Below are 21,256 nucleotides of genomic sequence, written 5' to 3'. Positions count from 1 at the left end.
TGATTTGGGTATGACGCTACAAGCTTGGCAAACCTGTATTTGGCGAGTTTCTCCCATTCTTCTCTGCAGATCCTCTCAAGCTCTGTCAAGTTGGATGGGGAGCATCGCTGTACAGCTATTTTCAGGTCTTTCCAGAGATGTTCGATCAGGTTCAAGTCCGGGCTCTGGCTGGGCCACTCAAGGACTTTCAGAGACTTGTCCCGATGCCACTCCTGCGTTGTCTTGGCCGTGTGCTTAGGGTTGTTGTCCTGTTGGAAGGTGAACCTTTCATCAAGAAGTTCTCCGTACTTTGCTCTATTCATGTTTCCATCAATCCTAACTCGTGTCCCAGTACCTGCCGCTGAAAAACATCCCCACAGCATGATAATGCCACCACCATGCTTCACTGTAGGGATGGTTGCAGATTTCCTCCAGATGTTACGATTGGCATTCAGGCCAAAGAGTTCAATCTTGGTTTCATCAGACAAGAAAATCTCGATTCTCATGGTCTGAGAATCCTTTAGATGCCTTTTGGCAAACTCCAAGTGGGCTGTCATGTGCCTTTTACTGAAGAGTGGCTTCCGTCTGGCCACTCTACCATAAAGGCCTGATTGGTGGAGTGCTGCAGAGATGGTTGTCCTTCTGGAAGGTTCTCCCATCTCCACAGAGGAACTCTGGAGCTCTGTCAGAGTGATCATCGGGTTCTTGGTCACCTCCCTGACCGACCAAGGCCCTTCTCCCCCGATTGCTCAGCTCTAGGAAGTGTCTTGGTGGTTTTCCAAACTTCTTCCAGGTAAGAATGATGGAGGCCACTGTGTTCTTTGGGACCTTCAATGCTGCAGACATTTTTTGGCACCCTTCCCCAGATCTGTGCCTTGTCACAGTCCTGTCTCGGAGCTCTACGGACAATTCCTTCTACCTCATGGCTTGGTTTTTGCTCTGACATGCACTGCCAACTGTGGGACCTTTATATAGACAGATGTGTGCCTTTCCAAATCATGTCCAATCAATTGAATTTACCACAGGTGGACTCCAATCAAGTTGTAGAAACATCTCAAGGATGATCAATGGAAACAGGATGCACCTGAGCTCAATTTCGAGTATCATAGTAAAGTGTGTAAATAAGGTATTTCTGTTTTTTATTTTAAATACATTTGCCAAAATGTCTAAAAACGTGTTTTTGCTTTGTCATTATGGTGTATTGTGTGTAGATTGAGGAAAATAAATAATGTAATTTTAGAATAAGGCTGCAATGGTAACAAGATGTGAAAAAAGGGAAGGGGTCTGAATACTTTCCGAATGCACTGTATGTCAGTCAAGGACATTCATATTGTAACACAATTTGGTATACATGTTGCTAACACTGTCAAGACTCAAAATATGTGAGAACATTCATGTTTATCTCTTGATCTGTTTGAAATTTGGCACACATGCTCAGGGATATGAGTCTAGCTAACCCACGTGATATCTCAAACACCACTGGCCTGACTATTACAAAACTCGGGTGAATGATGCGTCTTGCCATAGACATCCGGTATGTACATAATTCGTGGGGGACAACATGTTTACTGTTTCCTTGTTTTGGATCGAAAAGGTCTAGGTAGCCTAGCAACCTGAAGTTTGAATATATACCAAATTTGATCACATTCACATTTTTCCTAACACAAAGAAATATGCCTATTTTAGGCTTTTAATACCAAGTGTAGGCTACAAATATTTTAACGCTACCGCTTTGTTTCCCCTGGCCATAGGGGATCCGAGCGTATAGGCTTCTTCTCTAGGCTATCTGCAGCTGTGGTTGTTATCGGTTGATCATATTAATTGTATTGTACATGATTTGTAGAGATAATGGATCCTTGCTGTTTGGTTGATCAATATGTGGTGTCAGGTTGGGTGGAGGAGAGGTTGGGGACTGTTGAGTTGGTGAAGGTAACTTGGAGTGGACTTGTGATGATTTATTGTGTTTCCAATGCCCAGAGGGAGAGGGCGCTCTGGATTACGAGATTAGGGATAATAATTGTGACGTGGTTTGCTCTCCGGAGCAGGGTGCCGTTGAAAGGAATGATAACAGGGGTGGCATTAATAAGTGTTGAGGAAGAGCAATTGAAAATTAAGATTCCCGGTGTCTGTGACACCCGCAGCTTGATGAGACGTAGATCCGGTAGGGAAACTGAGAAGACATTATATGTCATGCTGAGTTTTGATGCGGAATCATTACTAGGTAAGGTCAAGGTAGGAAGTGTCAGTTATCCCGTGAGAGTTATGTAATGAAAATATTACGTTGTTTTAGGTGTCAGGGTTATGGGCATATTACAGCAGTGTGTAGGAGGGAGATGCCTAGATGTGAGAAGTGTGCAGGAGGGCATGAGACGAAGGAATCTGTGGTATCGGGGCTGGAGATCGGAGGTATCCGGTTATAGAAAGGCAGATTGAGGTTGCCAGGGTTAGAGCAGTACAGAAAGTGCTGAAGCAGTGAAGAGAGTGGTAGAGGAAGATGGGTACAGGGTGAGGGATCCTGAGAGGATTCCTGTGAGTAGGCAGCACAGGAGGATGGTGGCACCGTAATTGGGGAGGACGGGCTCGTGGTAATGCCTGGAGTGGAATTTGTGGAATGGAGTCAAATACATCAAAAACACGGTTGGCCATTCCATTGGCTCCGTTCCAGCCATTGTTATGAGCCGTTCCAGCTATTGTTATCAAGAGAGAGTGATGGGAAGAATATGTGCTTCAGCAAGGTGGGCTTTTTAGCATTTATAGTCATGGTTGTTAATTGTACTGCGGAAATGTATCTTAATTCACAGAAAATAGAGGTTGTAGTGGCAGAGAAGGACTTGGGATTGTGAGAATTTACTGCAGAACAGCTGCAGTAGGTGTTGCGTGGTAGTGATATCCTCTCAGACCTGGTCTGGAGTTGGACTAGGTAGGGTTAAATAGTGGATGGTGGTGTTTTTTTTTTAAAGATGGGGCTAATATGTGGTTATGTAATTTTCCTTATCCTTTTTCCTAATTTTGCGTCTAAGAATATAATGTAGGTATGCCGTGAATGGCCTCACACACCATTACAGTAGGTGGCGGTGTATGCATCTAAATGTTGGATACGATCCGCCAACCAAATCCCAAAGAAGAAGTAGTAAGTAAATCAGCAGGGGACAAGGGGGGTGAGAACATCACTGGCTTGGTCTAGATGATTTTTTTTTCGGGAATGACCGCGTGTGTTTGCATTGTAAACAGCACGTTAGCGAGAAATGTCATTGAATGTTCGTGCTATTGGGAATCTATATATCTACTAAGATTAAATAGATTAGTGCACCGTTTGGATTACGCAATTGTACAACATGGTGAGTTCTGGTTACACAAGACGTGACTTTGTAGCCAGCTAACGACTTTCCAGACCGCGGCATGGTTCGACTCATGCCACCAGGTTTACTTCCTTGGTTTCACCAGACAACTTTGTTGACACAACTGGAAGCTAGACTACAAACGTCTCTAAAATCGCCAACAAATTGAATGTCGTGACATTTGCTGATAAGGAAAACAAGTAGCTAGTTAACTATTAAAGTTGGCGTCATATCTAGCTAGTTAAGTTAGTTACATTTAAAACGTTCCTGCTTGTTGTGCATCTAGCTAAAGCTAACGGTGCGTTAGCCAGCTAACTAACTACAATTTGCGCTGCTAGTTGCTAACTACCTAACCAGCCACTTGACGAATCACTTGATGATTTACAGATTTAAAATAACATTTAGACAGTCATGCACACCAACATATGGAATATTAGTGATATTGGAGCTCTTTTTTTGGTGAAATGGGGCCTGACACTGCTAGGCCAACTAGATAATAATGCCAATATCACTGGAAACGGCGTTGGTAGTACAGTAGATTGCCTAGTAGCTAGTAACGTTATTACTAAATGCTCGTAGTAACGTTAACTTGGTTACAAATTTTGCATGTGTCAACAGCAATTTTTTCTAACGCTTTTTCTATTAGTTGTATAAGATTTCATGTTGGCATATTCACTTTAACAGCAGTTACGTTACGGTCCCAAAAATTACCTTAATTAAAATAAAAAGGCGTACTTCCTGTAATTTAGCTAGCTAGATAAAGCCCTGTTTACTGTACTTTAGCCAGCTAACTAAAATACAATAATTAGGCCTTGTTCTAGCTAGCTAAAATACAGGAAGTAGGCATTTTTACTATTTGACGGTAGTATTTGGGACCGTAACTGCTGTTAAAGTGAATATTGGTACTTGACACCTCCAAGTCTGCAGGTAGCCTAGTGTTTAGAGCTTTGGGCCAAGTAACCGAAAGGTTGCCAGATCGAATCTCTGAGCTGACAAGGTAAAAATCTGTCGTCCTGCCCCGGATCAAGGCAGTTAACCCACTGTTCCTAGGCAGTCGTTGTAAAATAAGAATTTGTTCTTAACTGGCTTGCCTAGTTAAATAAAAAATAGTCACAAACTGTGACTTCAAACCATGGTGTTTGAGAAAAAGTAAGCTTTCGGCCCAGGGGCAGACCTTGAAGTGCCTGTCTTCTGCCAGTTTTCTCACCTCACGGCCAGGGTTTCACACCCAACTCAATGGGATTCTTTGTTGCATAAGGCTTCCTGGGGTACTTGTTTCTTGAAAGTGAACTTGTGACCTTGCTGTACTATCCACTTGTTATCTATTGTGACTGCTCAGGCAAATGCCAGTGTCATAAACATTTACCAGTTTGTAGCACCAAATACATTTCTACAGATTTGATTTAGCCGGCCAATGCTGCTCATTGATGTGTGTCAGCAGAACCAACTAGTTCATTGTCCTCAAAGGAGTACATTCTTGCATGTTGGATGTCAAATGATCACAAGTGCAGTAGACGAGGTCTAGCAACGCTCTCTCATCTTGTCCCTTGTAGATGAGCATGTGCCGTTGGTGCACGTCATTGGGTGACGATGTTGCAAAACTGCTCCAGAGGTACTGTGCTGGGTCTTGGTTAGCAGAGGATGAGAAGGCAGTCAACGAGGAGAAGGCCCTCAACGATGACCTCGATAAGTGCCTGGAGTGTGTGGTAGCATACCATCGGGCGAAGGAGGAGTTGCCTGGACTGCACCGGGTAAGGATGAACCATACAGTGGTTGCTCAACTGAAAGTTTTGCGCTATGCTGCTGGACTTCAAAGTAATTTGTGGTTTAGTACGGTACTCTGCATCACTACTTCATTGCACAAGACCAGCGCAAGGGGGAGTTAGAGCACTGATTATGCTTTTGGGTCCCAAGGCGCTACTGTGTCTAACTGACAATGAATTGGCGACATAAACCAAATAGAAAGTGATAATTGTGCACGTCTTCAAAATTGAATTTCAATATACTGAATGAGGAGGATGAAGAAGATGATTGAATTTAGAACAATACTGTAAGAATTGCAATTCCTCTGTCCTGCAGCTCACACCCATATGAATACACATTTTTTTTTAATCAAATTTTATTAGTCACGTGCCAAATAAGGCAGGTGTAGACCTTATAGTGAAATGCTTACTTACGAGCCGCTAACCAACAGTGCGGTTTCAAAAAATATGGATAAGAATGAGAGAAGTAACAGGTAATTAGAGCAGCAGTAAAAAATAATTATATGCACACATACATACATACAGGGGGGTGCCGGTTAGTTGAGGTAGTATGTACATGTAGGTAAGAGTTAATTAAAGTGACTATGCATAGATGACAACAGAGAGTGGCAGTGGTGAGGGGAGGGGGCGGCAATGCAAATAGTCTGGGTTGCCATTTGACTAGATGTTCAGGAGTCTTATGGCTTGAGGGTAGAAGCTGTTTCGAAGCCTCTTGGACCTAGACTTAGTGCTCCGGTACCGCTTGCCGTGTGGTAGCAGAGAGAAGTCTATGACTAGGGTGGCTGGAGTCTTTGACAATTTTTAGGACCTTCCTCTGACACGCCTGGTAAAGAGGTCCTAGATGACAGGAAGCTTGGCCCCAGTGATGTACTGGGCTGTTCGCACTACCCTCGTAGTGCCTTGCGGTCGGAGGCTGAGCAGTTGCCATACCAGGCAGTGATGCAAACAGTCAGGATGCTCTCGGTGGTGCAGCTGTAGAACCTTTTGAGGATCTGAGGACCCATGCCAGATCTTTTTAGTCTCCTGAGGGGGAATAGGATTTGTCGTGCCCGCTTCACAACTGTCATGGTGTGCTTGGACCATGTTAGTTTGTTGGTGATGTGGACACCAAGGAACTTGAAGCTCTCAACCTGATCCACTGCAGCCCCGTCGATGAGAATGGGGGCATGCTCAGTCCTGAGGGGCCCCTGTGTTGAGGATCAGTGTGACGGATGTGTTGTTACCTACCCTTACCACCTGGGGGCGGCCCGTCAGGAAGTCTAGGAACCAGTTGCAGAGGGAGGTGTTTAGTCCCAGGGTCCTTAACTTATTGATGTGCTTTGAGGACACTATGGTGTTGGAAGCTAAGCTGTAGTCAATGAATAGCATTCTCACACTGGTGTTCCTTTTGTCCAGGTGGGAAAGGGCAGTGTGGAGCGCAATAGAGACTGCATCATCTGTGGATTTGTTGTGGCAGTATGCAAATTGGAGTGGGTCTAGGGTTTATGGGATGATGGTGTTGTGAGCCATGACCAGCCTTTCAAAGCACTTAATGGCTACAGACATTTAGTGTTCTTGGGCACAGGGACTATGGTGGTCTGCATAAAACATGTTGGTATTACAGACTCGGACAGGGTGAGGTTGAAAAATGTCAGTGAAGACACTTGCTAGTTGGTCAGTACACTTCCTGGTAATCCGCCTGGTCCTGTGGCCTTGTGAATGTTGACCTGTCTAAAGGTCTTGCTCACATCGGCTGCAGAGAGCGTGATCACACAGTCTTCCGGTACAGCTGGTGCTCTCATGCATGTTTCAGTGTTATTTGCCTCGAAGCGAGCGTAGAAATAGTTTAGCTCCTCCGGTAGGCTCGTGTTACTGGGCAGCTCTCGGCTGTGCTTCCCTTTTGTCTGTAATGGTTTGCAGGCCCTGCCACATCCGACGAGCGTGAAAGCCGGTGTAGTACGACTCGATCTTAGTCCTGTATTGAAGCTTTGGCTGTTTGATGGATCGTCGGAGGGCATAGCAGCATTTCTTATAAGCTTCCGGGTAGAGTCCCGCTCCTTGAAAGCGGCAGCTCTAGCCTTTAGCTCAGTGCGGATGCTGCCTGTAATCCATGGCTTCTGGTTGGGGTATATACTAGAGGTCGACCGATTAGGATTTTTCAATACCGATTATTGGACGACCAAAAAAAAGCGGATACCGATTAATCGGCAGATTTTTATATATATTTGTATTAATGACAATTACAACAACATTGAATGAACACTTATTTTAACTTAGTATAATACATAAATAAAATCAATTTGATCTCAAATAAGTAATGAAACATGTTCACTTTGGTTTAAATAATGCCAAAACCGTGTTGGAGGAGAAAGTGAAAGAGCAATATGTGCCATGTAAAAAAGCTAGCGTTTAAGTTCCTTGCTCAGAACATGAGAACATATGAAAGCTGGTGGTTCCTTTTAACTTCTCTAGGGTAGGGGGCAGCATTCGGAATTTTGGATAAAAAGCATGCCCAAATTAAACTGCCTGCTACTCGGGCCCAGAAGATATGATATGCATTTAACTGGTAGATTTGGATAGAAAACACTCTAAAGTTTCCAAAACTGTTAAAATAATGTCTGTGAGTATAACAGAACTGAAATATTATCGATTATTTAGGCTAAAAACAACCTGAGGATTGAATATAAACATCGTTTGACATGTTTCTATGAACTTTACGGATACAATTTGGATTTTGTCTGCCTGTTTTGACTGCGTTTGAGCCTGTGGATTACTTATGAAAACGCGCGAACTAAACGGAGGTTTTTGGATATAAAGAGACTTTATCGAACAAAAGGAACATTTATTGAGTAAATGAATGTCTGCTGAGTGCAACCATATGAAGATCATCAAAGGTAAGGGATTAGTTTTATCTCTATTTCTGACTCTGACTCTGTTCTACTTGGCTGGTTAATGTTTGTAATGATTTGTCTGCTGGGCTATGTTCTCAAATAATCGTAAGGTATGCTTTCGCCGTAAAGCATTTTTTAAATCTGACACCGTGGTTGGATTCACAAGAAGTTAATCTTTAAACCTATGTAAAATATGTTTTGTTTTCTTAATTTTTATAATGAGTATTTCTGTATTTGAATTTGGCGCCCAGCAGTTTCACTGGCTGTTGAAGAGTTGGGACGCTAACGTCTCACGTACCCTAGAGAAGTTAACATTAGTCTAAAATATTCCCATTTAAGAAGTTTTAGGTTGTAGTTATTATAGGAATTTATAGGACTATTTCTCTCTCTCATTGTATTTAATATACCTTTGACTATTGGATGTTCTTATAGGCACTTTAGTATTGCCAGCCTAATCTCGGGAGTTGATGGGCTTGAAGTCATTAACAGCGCTGCGCTTCAAGCACTGCGAAGAGCTGCTGGCAAACGCAGGAAAGTGCTGTTTGAATGAATGCTTACGAGCATGCTGCTGCTTACCACCGCTCAGTCAGACTGCTCTATCAAATATCAAATCATAACTAAATTATAACATAATAACACACAGAAATACGAGCCTTAGTTTCCGAATTTGACCGTATTAATGACCTATCATTTTGAAAACAAAACATTTATTCTTTCAATGAAATACGGAAACGTTTCGTATTTTATCGAACGGGTGGCAACCCTAAGTCTAAATATTGCTGGTACATTGCACCTTCAATGTTATGTCATAATTATGTAAAATTTTGGTAAATTAGTTCGAAACGATCCAGGCGGCCCAAACTGTTGCATATACACATGGTTGATTTTACTAGGTTATGTGAAGATTGTTTTTTATAAGATAAGTTTAATGCTAGCTAGCAACTTACCATGCCTCCTTACTGCACTCGCGTAACAGGTGGTCAGCCTGCCACGCAGTTCTCATGGAATGCAATGTAATCGGTGTCCAAAAATGCTGATTAATTGGTCAACCTCTAGTATGTACAGTTGATATCGGAAGTTTACATACACTTAGGTTGGAGTCATTAAAACTTGTTTTTCAACCCCTCCACAAATTTCTTGTTAACAAACTGTAGTTTTGACAAGTCGGTTGGGACATCTACTTTGTGCATGACCCAAGTAATTTTTCCAACAATTGTTTACAGACATATTATTTCACTTATAATTCACTGTATCACAATTCCAGTGGGTTAGAAGTTTACCTACACTAAGTTGACTGTGCCTTTAAACAGCTTGGAAAATTCCAGATAATTCCGTCATGGCTTTAGAAGCTTCTGATAGGCTAGTTGACATCATTTGAGTCAATTGGAGGTGTACCTATGGATGTATTTCAAGGCCTACCTTCAAACTCTGTGCCTCTTTGCTTGACATAATGGGAAAATCCAAAGAAATCAGCCAAGACCTCAGAAAAACAATTGTAGACCTCCACAAGTCTGGTTCATCCTTGGGAGCAATTTCCAAATGCCTAAAGGTACCACGTTCATCTATACAAACAATAGTACGCAAGTATAAACACCATGGGACCACGCAGCCGTCATACCACTCAGGAAGGAGACGCGTTCTGTCTCCTAGAGATGAACGTACTTTGGTGCGAAAAGTGCAAATCAATCCCAGAACAACCTGAAAGGCCGCTCGGCAAGGAAGAAGCCACTGCTCCAAAACCACCATTAAAAAAAACAGACTATGGTTTGGAACTGCACATGGGGACAAAGATCGGACTTTTTGGAGAAATGTCCTCTGGTCTGATGAAACAAAAATAGAACTGTTTGGCCATAATGACCATCGTTATATTTGGAGGAAAAAGGTGGAGGCTTGCAAGCCAAAGAACACCATCCCAACCGTGAAGCACGGGGGTGGCAGCATTGTGTTGTGGATGTGCTTTGCTGCAGGAGCAGTCCGCTGCACTTAACAAAATAGATGGCATCATGAGGAAGCAAAATTATGTGGATATATTAAAGCAACATCTCAAGACAATCGTTCAGGGAGTTAATGCATGGTCGCAAATGGGTCTTCCAAATGGACAATGACCCCCAAGCATACTTTCAAAGTTGTGGCAAAATGGCTTAAGGACAACAAAGTCAAAGGTATTGGAGTGGCCATCACAAAGCACTGACCCCAAGCCTATAGAAAATGTGTGGGCAGAACTCAAAAAGTGTGTGCGAGCTAGGAGGCCTACAAACCTGACTCAGTTACACCAGCTCTGTCAGGAGGAATGGGCCAAAATTCTCCCAACTTATTGTGGGAAGTTTGTGGAAGGCTACCTGAAATGATTGACCCAAGTTGAACATTATAAATACAATGCTACCGAATACTCAATTAGTATATGTAAACTTCTGACCCACAGGGAATGTGATGAAAGAAAGAAAAGCTGAAATAAATAATTCTCTCTATTCTGACATTTCCCATTCTTAAAATAAAGTGGTGATCCTAACTGACCTAAAACAGGGCATTTTTACTCTGATTAAATGTCAGGAATTGTGAAACTGAGTTTAAATGTATTTGACTAAGATGTATGTGAACTTTAGACTTCAACTGTACATACTGTCACTGTGAGGACGACGTCATCGATGCACTTATTGATGAAGCCAATGACAGATGTGGTGTACTCCTCAATGCCATTGGAGGACTCCCGGAACATATTCCAATCTGTGCTAGCAAAACAGTCCTGTAGCTTAGCATCTGCTTCATCTGACCACTTATTTAATTTTTTTGAGTCTAGTCACTGGTGCTTCCTGCTTTAATTTTTGCTTGTAAGCAGGAATCCGGAGGATGGAATTATGGTCAGATTTGCCAAATGGAGGGCGAGGGAGAGCTTTGTATGCATCTGTGTGTGGAGTAAAGGTGGTCCAGAGTTCTTTTCCCTCTGGTTGCACATTTTAAAATGTTGATAGAAATTAGGTAAAAATGATATAAGTTTCCCTGCATTAAAGTCCTTGGCTACTAGGAGCGCTGCCTCTGGATGAGCGTTTTCCTGTTTGCTTATTGCGGTATACAGCTCATTGAGTGCAGTTTTAGTGCCTACATCGGTCTGTGGTGGTACGCCGCTGTTCTATCCTGCCGGTACATCGTATAACCAGCCAGCTGTATGTTGATATTGTCGTCATTCAGCCACAACTCGTTAAGCATAAGATGTTCGTTTTTAATTTCCCGTTGGTAGTTTAATCTTCCCAATAACTCGTCCATTTTATTGTCCAAAGATTGCATGTTTGAGAGCAGAATTGAGGGGAGTTAGGGTTTATTCGATCGCCGGCCTCTTTCTCCGCCTCCTCTTCAAGCAGATCATTGGGGTCGGGGCCTGTTCCCGAGGGAGCCGTATATCCTCAGGCTCGTCAGAGTCGTGAAAGAAGAAAAAGGACTGCTAGTCCGTGGTGAGTAATCGCAGTCCTGATGTCTATAAATTATTTTCGGTCATAAGAGACAGTAGCGGCAACAGTATGTACAAAAAAATAAGTTACGAACAAAAAAGCACTATCGGGTGGGGACAAGAAAAACGTCTGCCTTCTGCACCGGCGCCATCTTATTATTTTTGTTACTGCTTGTTAGTATTACTTAATAAAACTGTAACACTAAGGTTTTTATTCTAAGAGAAACTTGGACTACAATTATGGTTTTGAAATGTTAGGATTATTTTGCTCTTACTGTAGTACTGTAGCGTACTCCTGACCTGTCACGTTGTACAGCACACGAGTGGCGCAGTGGTCTAAGACACTGTATCACGGTGCAAACTGTGTTGCTACAGATGCTGGTTCTCTCCCTCTAAAAACATAAATAATTATATATAACAAACTGGCTTTATTTACAAATTAGTAACAATGTAACTTTCAAGAATGGGCTTTTCCCCGCTCACTTTACATTATTTGAAAACAAAATAATCTCATATCATTTTTATATCAAAGCTATTAATTAATTTAGAATTATATAAAAGCCCCTTACATATTCTCACAGATATATTACCAACCTTTTTCACAAGTGTAGCAGGCTGTGAATTCTGCAAACAACGTTTCTATCAGGACAATATATATTGGTCATGGCTCCCGAGTGGTGCACAATGGGATTGCCTTGCAGTTCTCCAGCTTTATCCAATGAGATAGCGTTAGGCGCACGAGGTTCAAGGCACGAGTGCAGGAGGCACAGAACGGGCGGCTGAGTAGCGCACAGAAGACGGACCTTGCCCATGGGGAAGGGAGGAGGAGGAGGAGGAGGGGGGGGTGGACCCCTTTTCCACTGGATAGCACAGAGCAACATTTTGAGGGGCATTGCTGTAATAATGGTGCTGACTAGGTGAACGTTCCCGCTGTTCTTAGTGCCGGTCTGTTTTAGTTTGAACGTGCAATGTAACTACTAATGGCGTGAAAAATGCCCCTTAGATATGAATTCGGAGGGCAGAAATGATTAAATATTAGAGCATTAGATTTCTCAATAAAGGCGTCAGTCAAAAGATATACTTAAATCCGAACTGGATTGATCTACCATTTCTATTATGGGCTGCTGTAATCGATGGGGGCTCAGGGTGGTACCATTTAGCTCATCTGATGAAGGTGCACATGGATCAGATTCAAACTTTGAAGACTGGGATCAAGTCCTTGACGGCAGACCAGGAGAAAGAGAAACATTATCTGAGGGCAGAGATATGGGCGAAAGCTGATGCGTTGGCGTAGAGTCACGCGTCATTGGCAGAGAGTCAGGCGGAGAATGACGCGTTGAAGAGGGCAAGGAACAAGATGGAGTCACAATCCATGCCAGGCACACCTGTGAGGTCTGGACTCCACTTCCGACAGGCAGAGTCAACATACCTGGCGTGTAAGTCACGTTGTCGGTTCACCCTGACATTTCCATTCCTCTTCTGACAACAGAACTTGACCAACTGCTCACCAGGCACAGCAAGGGCCTTCCGGACCGTTTTGCTATTCCAAGGATGTGTAACCGAAGAGATACCATGAGTGGACACAGAATACCAACTGGGATGGACCAGTGAACCTCCAGGCGTTCATCATTAATAGTGTCTCAGAAGTTTCTGTCCGTGACTGATGCAGCCTGAAAAAGCATCAAAGACAGGGTTAATGAGTACTTGAGGTCACTGAGAAAGTCTGGACATGGCCTGATCTCCCTTATGTAAGGAATTAGGCACTTTCCCATGTTTACTACAGTATGTACTGTAGGCTATATTTACTTGTCAGACTACACAGTAGCCTGATAAGCCGCCTGCATTTGTTTATCTTCAAAATGCTTTATCCAAATGTTTAAAGTGTGTGGGCGACCTCATGCAACCGCAAAATGTCGCATAAAGCATTTACTGTACTGTATTTCTTCATCAGCATCTTTATGCTTTCGTTAATAAAATAATAAAAATGATCTTTAAAAATGCAGATCATTATTTCCTTATGGGTCCATAACAAATTACTATGGGAATAAATATCACTGAATGACATTTATTGGAACAAAGGCTAATGAAGGTAAACAAATTGTTGCTTTACTGGAAAATACTCTATCAAACACACATGGTCACGTTGTACAGCGCCATTATGGCTATTAGCAGGACAATAGACTTGCCTAGAAGGAGGGTAGAGCTGGGCGGTATACTGTATTTTATGATGGAATGGTATTGATGCAGGGACCGGTTAGGGTTTTTACTTTACCTTCTATACCAGTATTTGAATGTTTGGTTTGTTAAATGTGATGTGCTGTGTGTAATGTCAATTTTTATAGTTTAATTCGCTATTTGAGTCATCGCTCTTTCTAGCTAATAATGTACTGAGAGAGAGCAAACGTCGCAGCTAATACAGCCTGATAATACCAGTGATGGTGTAGACCTAAATCAGCATGTTGTTTGTGCAACAGTATCCTCTAAATCAAAGAGGAATATGCAAAGCAAGAATATGTTAGCTACATGAAGTAGCTAAGAGAGAACATGCACTGTAGCCAAAGCTTATAGGGTCCCCTAGGAAACACTTAACACTTTAGTTTGTACCCTGTCGCAATAACTCCCTGGCATTTTAAATTGTTGTCATCTCAAACAACACTGTATATAGAATAACTATCTTCAAAGTAATGACTCGGAACGTCGGGTTTGAAATGAAAGCTTCTTTTAGTAATACTACATGTTCACCTTACATTTAACAACTTTAGATTCTACAAAACAATAAGAAAGTTGCTAGCGATAGTCAGGATAATCACTTGTACATAACTGGCGCATTCTCTCTCTACTTCGTCGCAAGGCATTCTAGAACTTGCAGTCGAAAGCGTAATCCAATACTAACCAATACAACAAAATATGTATGTAGTTCTCTCAATCTCCAACACACAAATTCTAATACAATTACATATGTAAATAACTGTAAAGAAAATATCTTTAGATACAGCTCCATGAATTAACTGTAAACATTAACTCTGTAACCCATTAAAGTTACAACACTGTATTCAAAGTGCCCACTATTATATTCAAACTATAGAATTAGAATAGTCATTCTATTTCCATGATTCCAACAGTTTTGCTCTAATTCACAAGTCAAATCGCAATTGCAACATTTGGTTAAATAAATCCTAGATTATTTGCCCATATAGTGCAGTCCTACGTGGCAGTGTGGGAATTCTCAATTGAGCAGTGGTGTAAAAATACTTGGAAGAACTACTGAAGTATTTTTTTGGTATCTGAACATTATTTATTTTTTGACAACTTTTACTTCACTACATTCCTACAGAAAATGGGGTACTTTTTATGCCATTTTCACTGACACCTAAAAGTACTCGTTACATTTTGAATGCTTTGCAGGACAGGAAAATGGTCCAGTTCACGCACTTATCAAGAGAACATCCCTGGTCATCTACTGCCTGGAGGACTCACTAAGCACAAATGCTTTGTTTGTAAATTATGTCAGTGTTGTGTGCCCCTGGCGATCTGTAAATATAAAGAAAATGGTGCCATCTGGTTTGCTTAATATAAGGAATTTGAAATTATTTATACTTTTGCTTTTTCCACCACTGCAATTGATTGCAGGAATGATAAGTGCTGAAATTTGTTTTGGTTGAATTGAACAGTATAAAACAGAATGGAGAAAGACCTGTTGAAATCACTTAGTGTGAATGTCACCCTAGGATCACTCACGATTCATAAACTAAAAATACCGTATTTACAAAAATATATATATAATGATTATTTTTATATAAATACCGTGATATAATATTTTGGCCATATCGCCCAGCCATAAAGGAGGGTAGGGGGAGAATCCTCCCATCGTCAAATGTATTTCTTAGTTAGGTTGGATGTATCACAACCGGCCGTGATGGGTTGCAATTTCAGTTTAATCTTCCAGAAAGACGGAACAAATAATACCACATTGTGGTTTAACTCATATCCTAATTGATACTTTTGAAACCATTAACATGTGGAAGGGGGGGTATAATTGTTATTATGGATCACATCAAGACTGTGATTGGGAGTCCCATAGGGACATTTCTCTCCCTCTAAAAACATACAAATATTTAGCCCTTTATTCAAATTACAATCACTCACTTTTTTGTTGTTGAAAATGAAGTAATCTCAAATATAATTTATATTCATATATAATCAAGTTGATGGCACAGTCATATAGCCCCGGCACCTACATAAAGCTTATGCTCTTAGTACTGTAGCCTACTCCCGATCGTCACATTGTACAGCGCCATACTTTCTGATCCATCCTAACGGAAACCCCAGAATGTTAATCAAATTAAGCAAAATGTGGTAGTATATGGGATTGGTTATGTTCTTACAAAAAAGGTTTTAAATTCTTTAGTAATGCCAATATTGAAGACTATCAAATGCTTCTCAAAGATGCCCTCTGGTGGTCAAACTAGCATTAATGGTAAAAATGGCTAACAATTAAATAATGTGCCATAGAATTCTGCAGCAGCCCACACAACTTTTGAAGGAGGAAACTCTATGGTTTGTAGTTGATTAATCCACAAAGATGAGTATTAAAATAAGACCACAATATGGAGAGGCAGGTGTGATCACAAAAAAGGCACGTACTTGATATACTGTAGTCAGTGTCCACATACCTTCCCTAGGTTTTAATCCACTGCTTTACTCAACATAACCCCTTTAATCTCTCTTGCTCTTTCTCCCCCTCTCACTCACTTATCCCCCTCCCAAAATACTCTCTCCCACACAGAGGCTATGGGAGTTGGAGACGTCCAGGCTCCTGGACTTGTTTTCTCATGCAGCAAAAGACGCACAGCCGGCTAAGGACCTCAGCTATGTAGAAGAGGACGGCCGGGAAATTGGAGTGTCAAACATCAGCCCCGCAGTGTACGAGGACCGTCTGGGGGTTCCCCTGTCAGAGGTCCTCAAGTACCCCTACCTGCTGGCATCCCCTGAATTGAGTGAGTACTTTCATTTAAATTTAGGTGATGGATTCCCTATAAATGCCCCCAAACCAAATTTAGGAATGAAGCATGCTTGATTAAGTCCTGGACTGTGCTCTTGGTGGGTTTAAATTCATCAGATGTTCTCTTTTCCAGGTGAAATGTGTGTTGAGGCAATTTGTAAGATGGAGGAATATAACTCCTTCCGGGTGTGTTCTAAAGATCCAGGGATCTACCTCCTCCTCGTCCACCCCAACGAGACGGTAATAACTTACCTGCTGAATTGTTACAAAAAACAAATGTGGACTTTATTGGTTCCGTGGTAATAAAATAAATATATACATTTTCTTTATATTTGCTAAAGAGCTTAAGGCTCTCGTTTGTCTGACATGGTCACAAAAGCTTCTCGAAGTCTTTACGGTCATAACTTCTGCTGTTATTTATTCTTTCAGGTTAGGCGGTGGGCAATTGGTGCTGCAAGGTCTTTAGGGAAGGTGGACCGAGACGACTTTTATGACCTTCAGGACATCTTCACCTGCATGTTCTACATTGTCGAGCTTAGAATCCCCCAGAACTTCCCAGACATGGATACGTCCTATGATCCGACGACTAAGATGACATTGCTGCAACCGCATCTTTACGATTCCAAAAATGCCAAAAACTACTGGTTGGGTATGTTTCTTTACCCTGTGTTCACATTTGGGGTTCTTCCAGACCTTTCTCCAAGAGTGTATGTTTTTTGTGAAACAACTGATAAATGCTCGATGTTAAGTTAACCATTTCTAAAGTGCAAACAACTACTAAACCCGTTATATGAGCCACAGCAGTGTTTTATACGCTGAACAAAACATATTAACGCAAAAGATTTTACTATTACAGTTCATATAAGGAATCAGTCAATTGAAATAAATTCATTAGGCCTTAATCTATGAATTTCACAAGACTGGGAATACAGATATCCATCTGTTGGTCTCAGATACCTTTAAAAAAAGGTAGGGTTGTGTATTAGAATCATTCAGTATCTGGTGTGACCACCATTTGCCTCAAGCAGCGCGACACAACGCCTTCAAATAGTGTGGATTAGGCTGTTGATTATGCGCTGTGGAATGTAGTCCACTCCTCTTCAATGGATGTGCGAAGTTGATGGGTATTGGCGGGAACTGGAACACGTCATACATGTTGATCCAGAACATCCCAAACATGCTCGATGGGTGACATGTCTGGTGAGTATGCAGGCCATGGAAGAATTGGGACATTTTCAGCTTTCAGGAATTGTGTACAGATCCTTGCAAAATGGGGCTGTGCATTATCATGCTGAAACATGAGGTGATGGCGGCAGATGAATGGTACGACAATGGGCCTCAGGATCTCATCACGGTATCTCTGTGCAGTCAAATTGCCATAGATAAAATGCATTTGTGTTTGTTGTCTGTAGCTTATGCCTGCCCATACCATAACCCCACTGCCACCATCAGGCACTCTGCTTACAACGTTGATATCAGCAAACCGCTCACTCACATGATGCCTTGCACGCTTTCTTTCCACCTGCCCGGTAGAATTTAAACTTCCCTGAGACGGTTTCTGACAGTTGTGCAGAAATTCTTTGGTTGTGCAAACCCACAGTTTCATCGGCTGTCCGGGCGGCTGGTCTCAGACGATCCCGCAGGTGTTGAAGTCAGATGTGGACGTCCTGGGCTGGCGCAGTTACATTTGGTCTGCGGCTGTGAGGCTGGTTGAACCTACTGCCAAAGTCTGTAAGCCGCCTCTGTCGTTTTAGAATCTCAGCAAAAAAAGAAACATCCCTTTTTCAGGACCCTGTCTTTCAAAGATAATTCGTAAAAATCCAAATAACTTCACAGATCTTCATTGTAAAGGGTTTAAACACTGTTTCCCATGCTTGTTCAATGAACCATAAACAATTAATGAACGTGCACCTGTGGAACGGTCGTTAAGACACTAACAGCTTACAGACGGTAGGCAATTAAGGTCAGTAATTAAAACGTTGGACACTAAAGAGGCCTTTCTACTAACTCTGAAAAACACCAAAAGAAAGATGCCCAGGGTCCCTGCTCATCTGCGTGAACGTGCCTTAGGCATGCTGCAAGGAGGCATGAGGAATGCAGATGCGGCCAGGACAATAAATTGCAATGTCCGTACAGTAAGACGCCTAAGACAGCGCCACAGGGAGGCAGGACAGACAGCTGATTGTCCTCGCAGTGGCAGACCACATGTAACAACACCTGCACAGGATCGGTACATCTGAACATCGCACCTCCGTTACAGGTGCAGGATGGCAACAACTGCCCGAGTTACACCATTAACGCACAATCCCTCCATCAGTGCTCAGACTGTCCTCAATAGGCTGAGAGAGACTGGACTGAGGGCTTGTAGGTCTGTTGTAAGGCAGGTCCTCACCAGACATCACCGGCAACAATGTTGCCTATGGGCACAAACCCACCGTCGCTGGACCAGACAGGACTGGCAAAAAGTGCTCTTCACTGACGAGTCGCGGTTTTGTCTCCCAGGGGTGATGGTCAGATTCTCGTTTATCGTCTAAGGAATGAGCGTTACACCGAGGCCTGTACTCTGGAGCTGGATCGATTTGGAAGTGGAGGGTCTGTCATGGTGTGGGGCGGTGTGTGACAGCATCATCGGACTGAGCTTGTTGTCATTGGAGGCAATCTCAACGCTGTGCGTTACAGGGAAGACATCCTCCTCCCTCATGTGGTACCCTTCCTGCTGGCTCATCCTGACATGACCCTCCGGCATGACAATGCTGCCAGCCATACTGCTCGTTCTGTGCGTGATTTCCTGCAAGACAGTAATGTCTTCTGCCATGGCCAGCGAAGACCCTTCATTTCAATCCCATTGAGCACGTCTGCGACCTGTTGGTTGGAGGTTGAGGGCTAGGCCAACTCCCCCCCCCCCCCAGAAATGTCTGGGAACTTGCAGGTGCCTTGGTGGGAGAGTGGGGTAACATCTCACAGCAAGAACTGGCACATCTGGTCCATTTCATGAGGCGGCGATGTCCAGCAGTACTTAATGCAGCTGGTGGCCACACCAGATACTGACTGTTACTTTTGTTCAGGGACACATTATTCCATTTCTGTTAGTCACATGTTTGTGGAACTTGTTCAGTTTGTCTGTTTAATCTTGTTATGTTCATACAAATATTTCCACGTTAAGTTTGCTGAAAATAAACACAGTTGACAGTGAGAGGACGTTTCTATTTTTGCTGAGTTAGGTAGAGAAATTAAAATTACGTTCTCTGGCAACAGCTATGGTGGACATTCCTGCAGTCAGCATGACAATTGCATGCTCCCTCAACTTGAGGAATCTGTGTCACTGGGTTGTGACAACTACATTATAGTGTCCTTTTATTGTTCCTAGCACAAAGTGCACCTGTGTAATGATCATGCTTTTAATATGCCACACCTGTTGTGTGGATAGATTATCTTGGGAAAGGAGAAATGCTCACTAACAGGGATGTAAACAAGTTTGTGTACAAAATTTGAGAAATAAGCTTTTTGTGCATAAGGAAACTTTTAGGTTAGATTTAATTTCAGCTCATGAAATGTGGGACCAACACTTTACATGTGTTCAGTATTGATTTTATTGAGCAACAGGGTAAACAGTACAGAATGTGAATAGAGAACTTGTTAATGAGCAACGCAGTCAATATTAAGCATCAGTTTATGCCCTCTCCCCACCCCCAGGTATCTGTATGCTTCTGACACAGCTGGATGCCCAAGCTATGGACTCCCTGTTCCTGGGGCCAGACAAACAGGCCAACATACTGCTCTGTATCCTTAATGCCTTGAAGGGTAAAGGAATAGCTACTTTGTTTTCTGCCTATCTTAAACTGTTTTTCTATTTCCATTGTGCCAAATGAACATGATGCTGGTCAGTAGAGCTAATTTGCTCTCTTCAGTTTCTTCCTTTTGAGTGTAATAAATGTATCCTTTTTTATTTAACCAGGAAAAGACCTTAATGGTTAGAAACCTATTTTGCAATAGGGACCTGGCAAGCGGTCAGTAGGAAGAAGTCTGCGTGTACATACAATACATTCAAAATAATTGCAATGGTCAATTACATTTTCTTCTATCAGGGCTTTAAACACAAACAGCGATACTCTCTCCAGTTTTTTAGTCTTTCGTAGTTCGTTCCAAGACCAGAGAATGTTATAGTTTGTTTTGTTCTCCCACATTTAGCCCTTGCCCTAGGAACTGGGAAAGAGCCCTGACTGTGAGCATAGGCTGTGGGATTGTGATGTTAGTTGGGAGCAAAGATATGTAGGGAGTAGCCCAGCACTGCCTTGTACACAAGTATGTACCAGTGCTTAACCATAGTCCAACACAGATAAAAATGAACCTTCCTAAATGACTTAGCTCGTAATATGTTAACGTTTATTTCCCCAGATGAAGAACCATCCAACGAGATGGATCCCTTCTGGCCAGTCTTGCAATGTTTTATGGTGATCTTGGATTGTTTGGGCTCCAGGTTTTGGGGTCAGATTGAGCCATCCCAAGCCTTCCAGGCCATCACACAAAGCCCTAGCTACTCTGCAGAGCTCGAGAGCATCAGACAACAAACCATGATGTACGTGTCACTCTTTATCTTGCCTTGAATTCTTTCATATTGTTATTTCTTCCAAGTTAAGCATATGGTTGATACTATTCTTCTTTTGCTCCGTAGATCACGGGTTAAAACAGAAACTACATGTGATGATGACATGGTGACCTGCAGTCAGATGGTATATGACAGTAACACCAAAGTGAGCAAGGTAATAACATCCATCTGTTGCATTTGTATATTATTAGTTGTACCTATTTCCTCGATGTACATCTGTGGTTAGTGTTGTGCACTTGAAGCTTTCCCAAAACAT

At 42.3% G+C, this 21,256-nt stretch overlaps 1 protein-coding gene across 1 annotated transcript in view; it reads left to right on the top strand.

The window, feature by feature from the left end:
- Positions 1-3,157: 3,157 nt before the first annotated feature.
- The window catches only part of setx (senataxin), a 59,535-nt gene continuing 41,436 nt past the window's right edge, over positions 3,158-21,256 (top strand). The window contains exons 1-8 of the mRNA XM_038971308.1: positions 3,158-3,317; positions 4,871-5,068; positions 16,179-16,389; positions 16,528-16,634; positions 16,824-17,043; positions 20,088-20,195; positions 20,790-20,970; positions 21,067-21,154. Of these exons, the coding sequence (XP_038827236.1) occupies positions 3,315-3,317; positions 4,871-5,068; positions 16,179-16,389; positions 16,528-16,634; positions 16,824-17,043; positions 20,088-20,195; positions 20,790-20,970; positions 21,067-21,154 (1,116 nt within the window). The 5' untranslated portion in view covers positions 3,158-3,314. The remainder of the gene's footprint in view (positions 3,318-4,870; positions 5,069-16,178; positions 16,390-16,527; positions 16,635-16,823; positions 17,044-20,087; positions 20,196-20,789; positions 20,971-21,066; positions 21,155-21,256) is intronic.

Source organism: Salvelinus namaycush, chromosome 31 (assembly GCF_016432855.1).
Source record: "Salvelinus namaycush isolate Seneca chromosome 31, SaNama_1.0, whole genome shotgun sequence".
NCBI lineage: Eukaryota > Metazoa > Chordata > Actinopteri > Salmoniformes > Salmonidae > Salvelinus > Salvelinus namaycush.
Note: the sequence above shows the minus strand (reverse complement) of the source record. Positions and strands in the feature narration are given on the sequence as shown.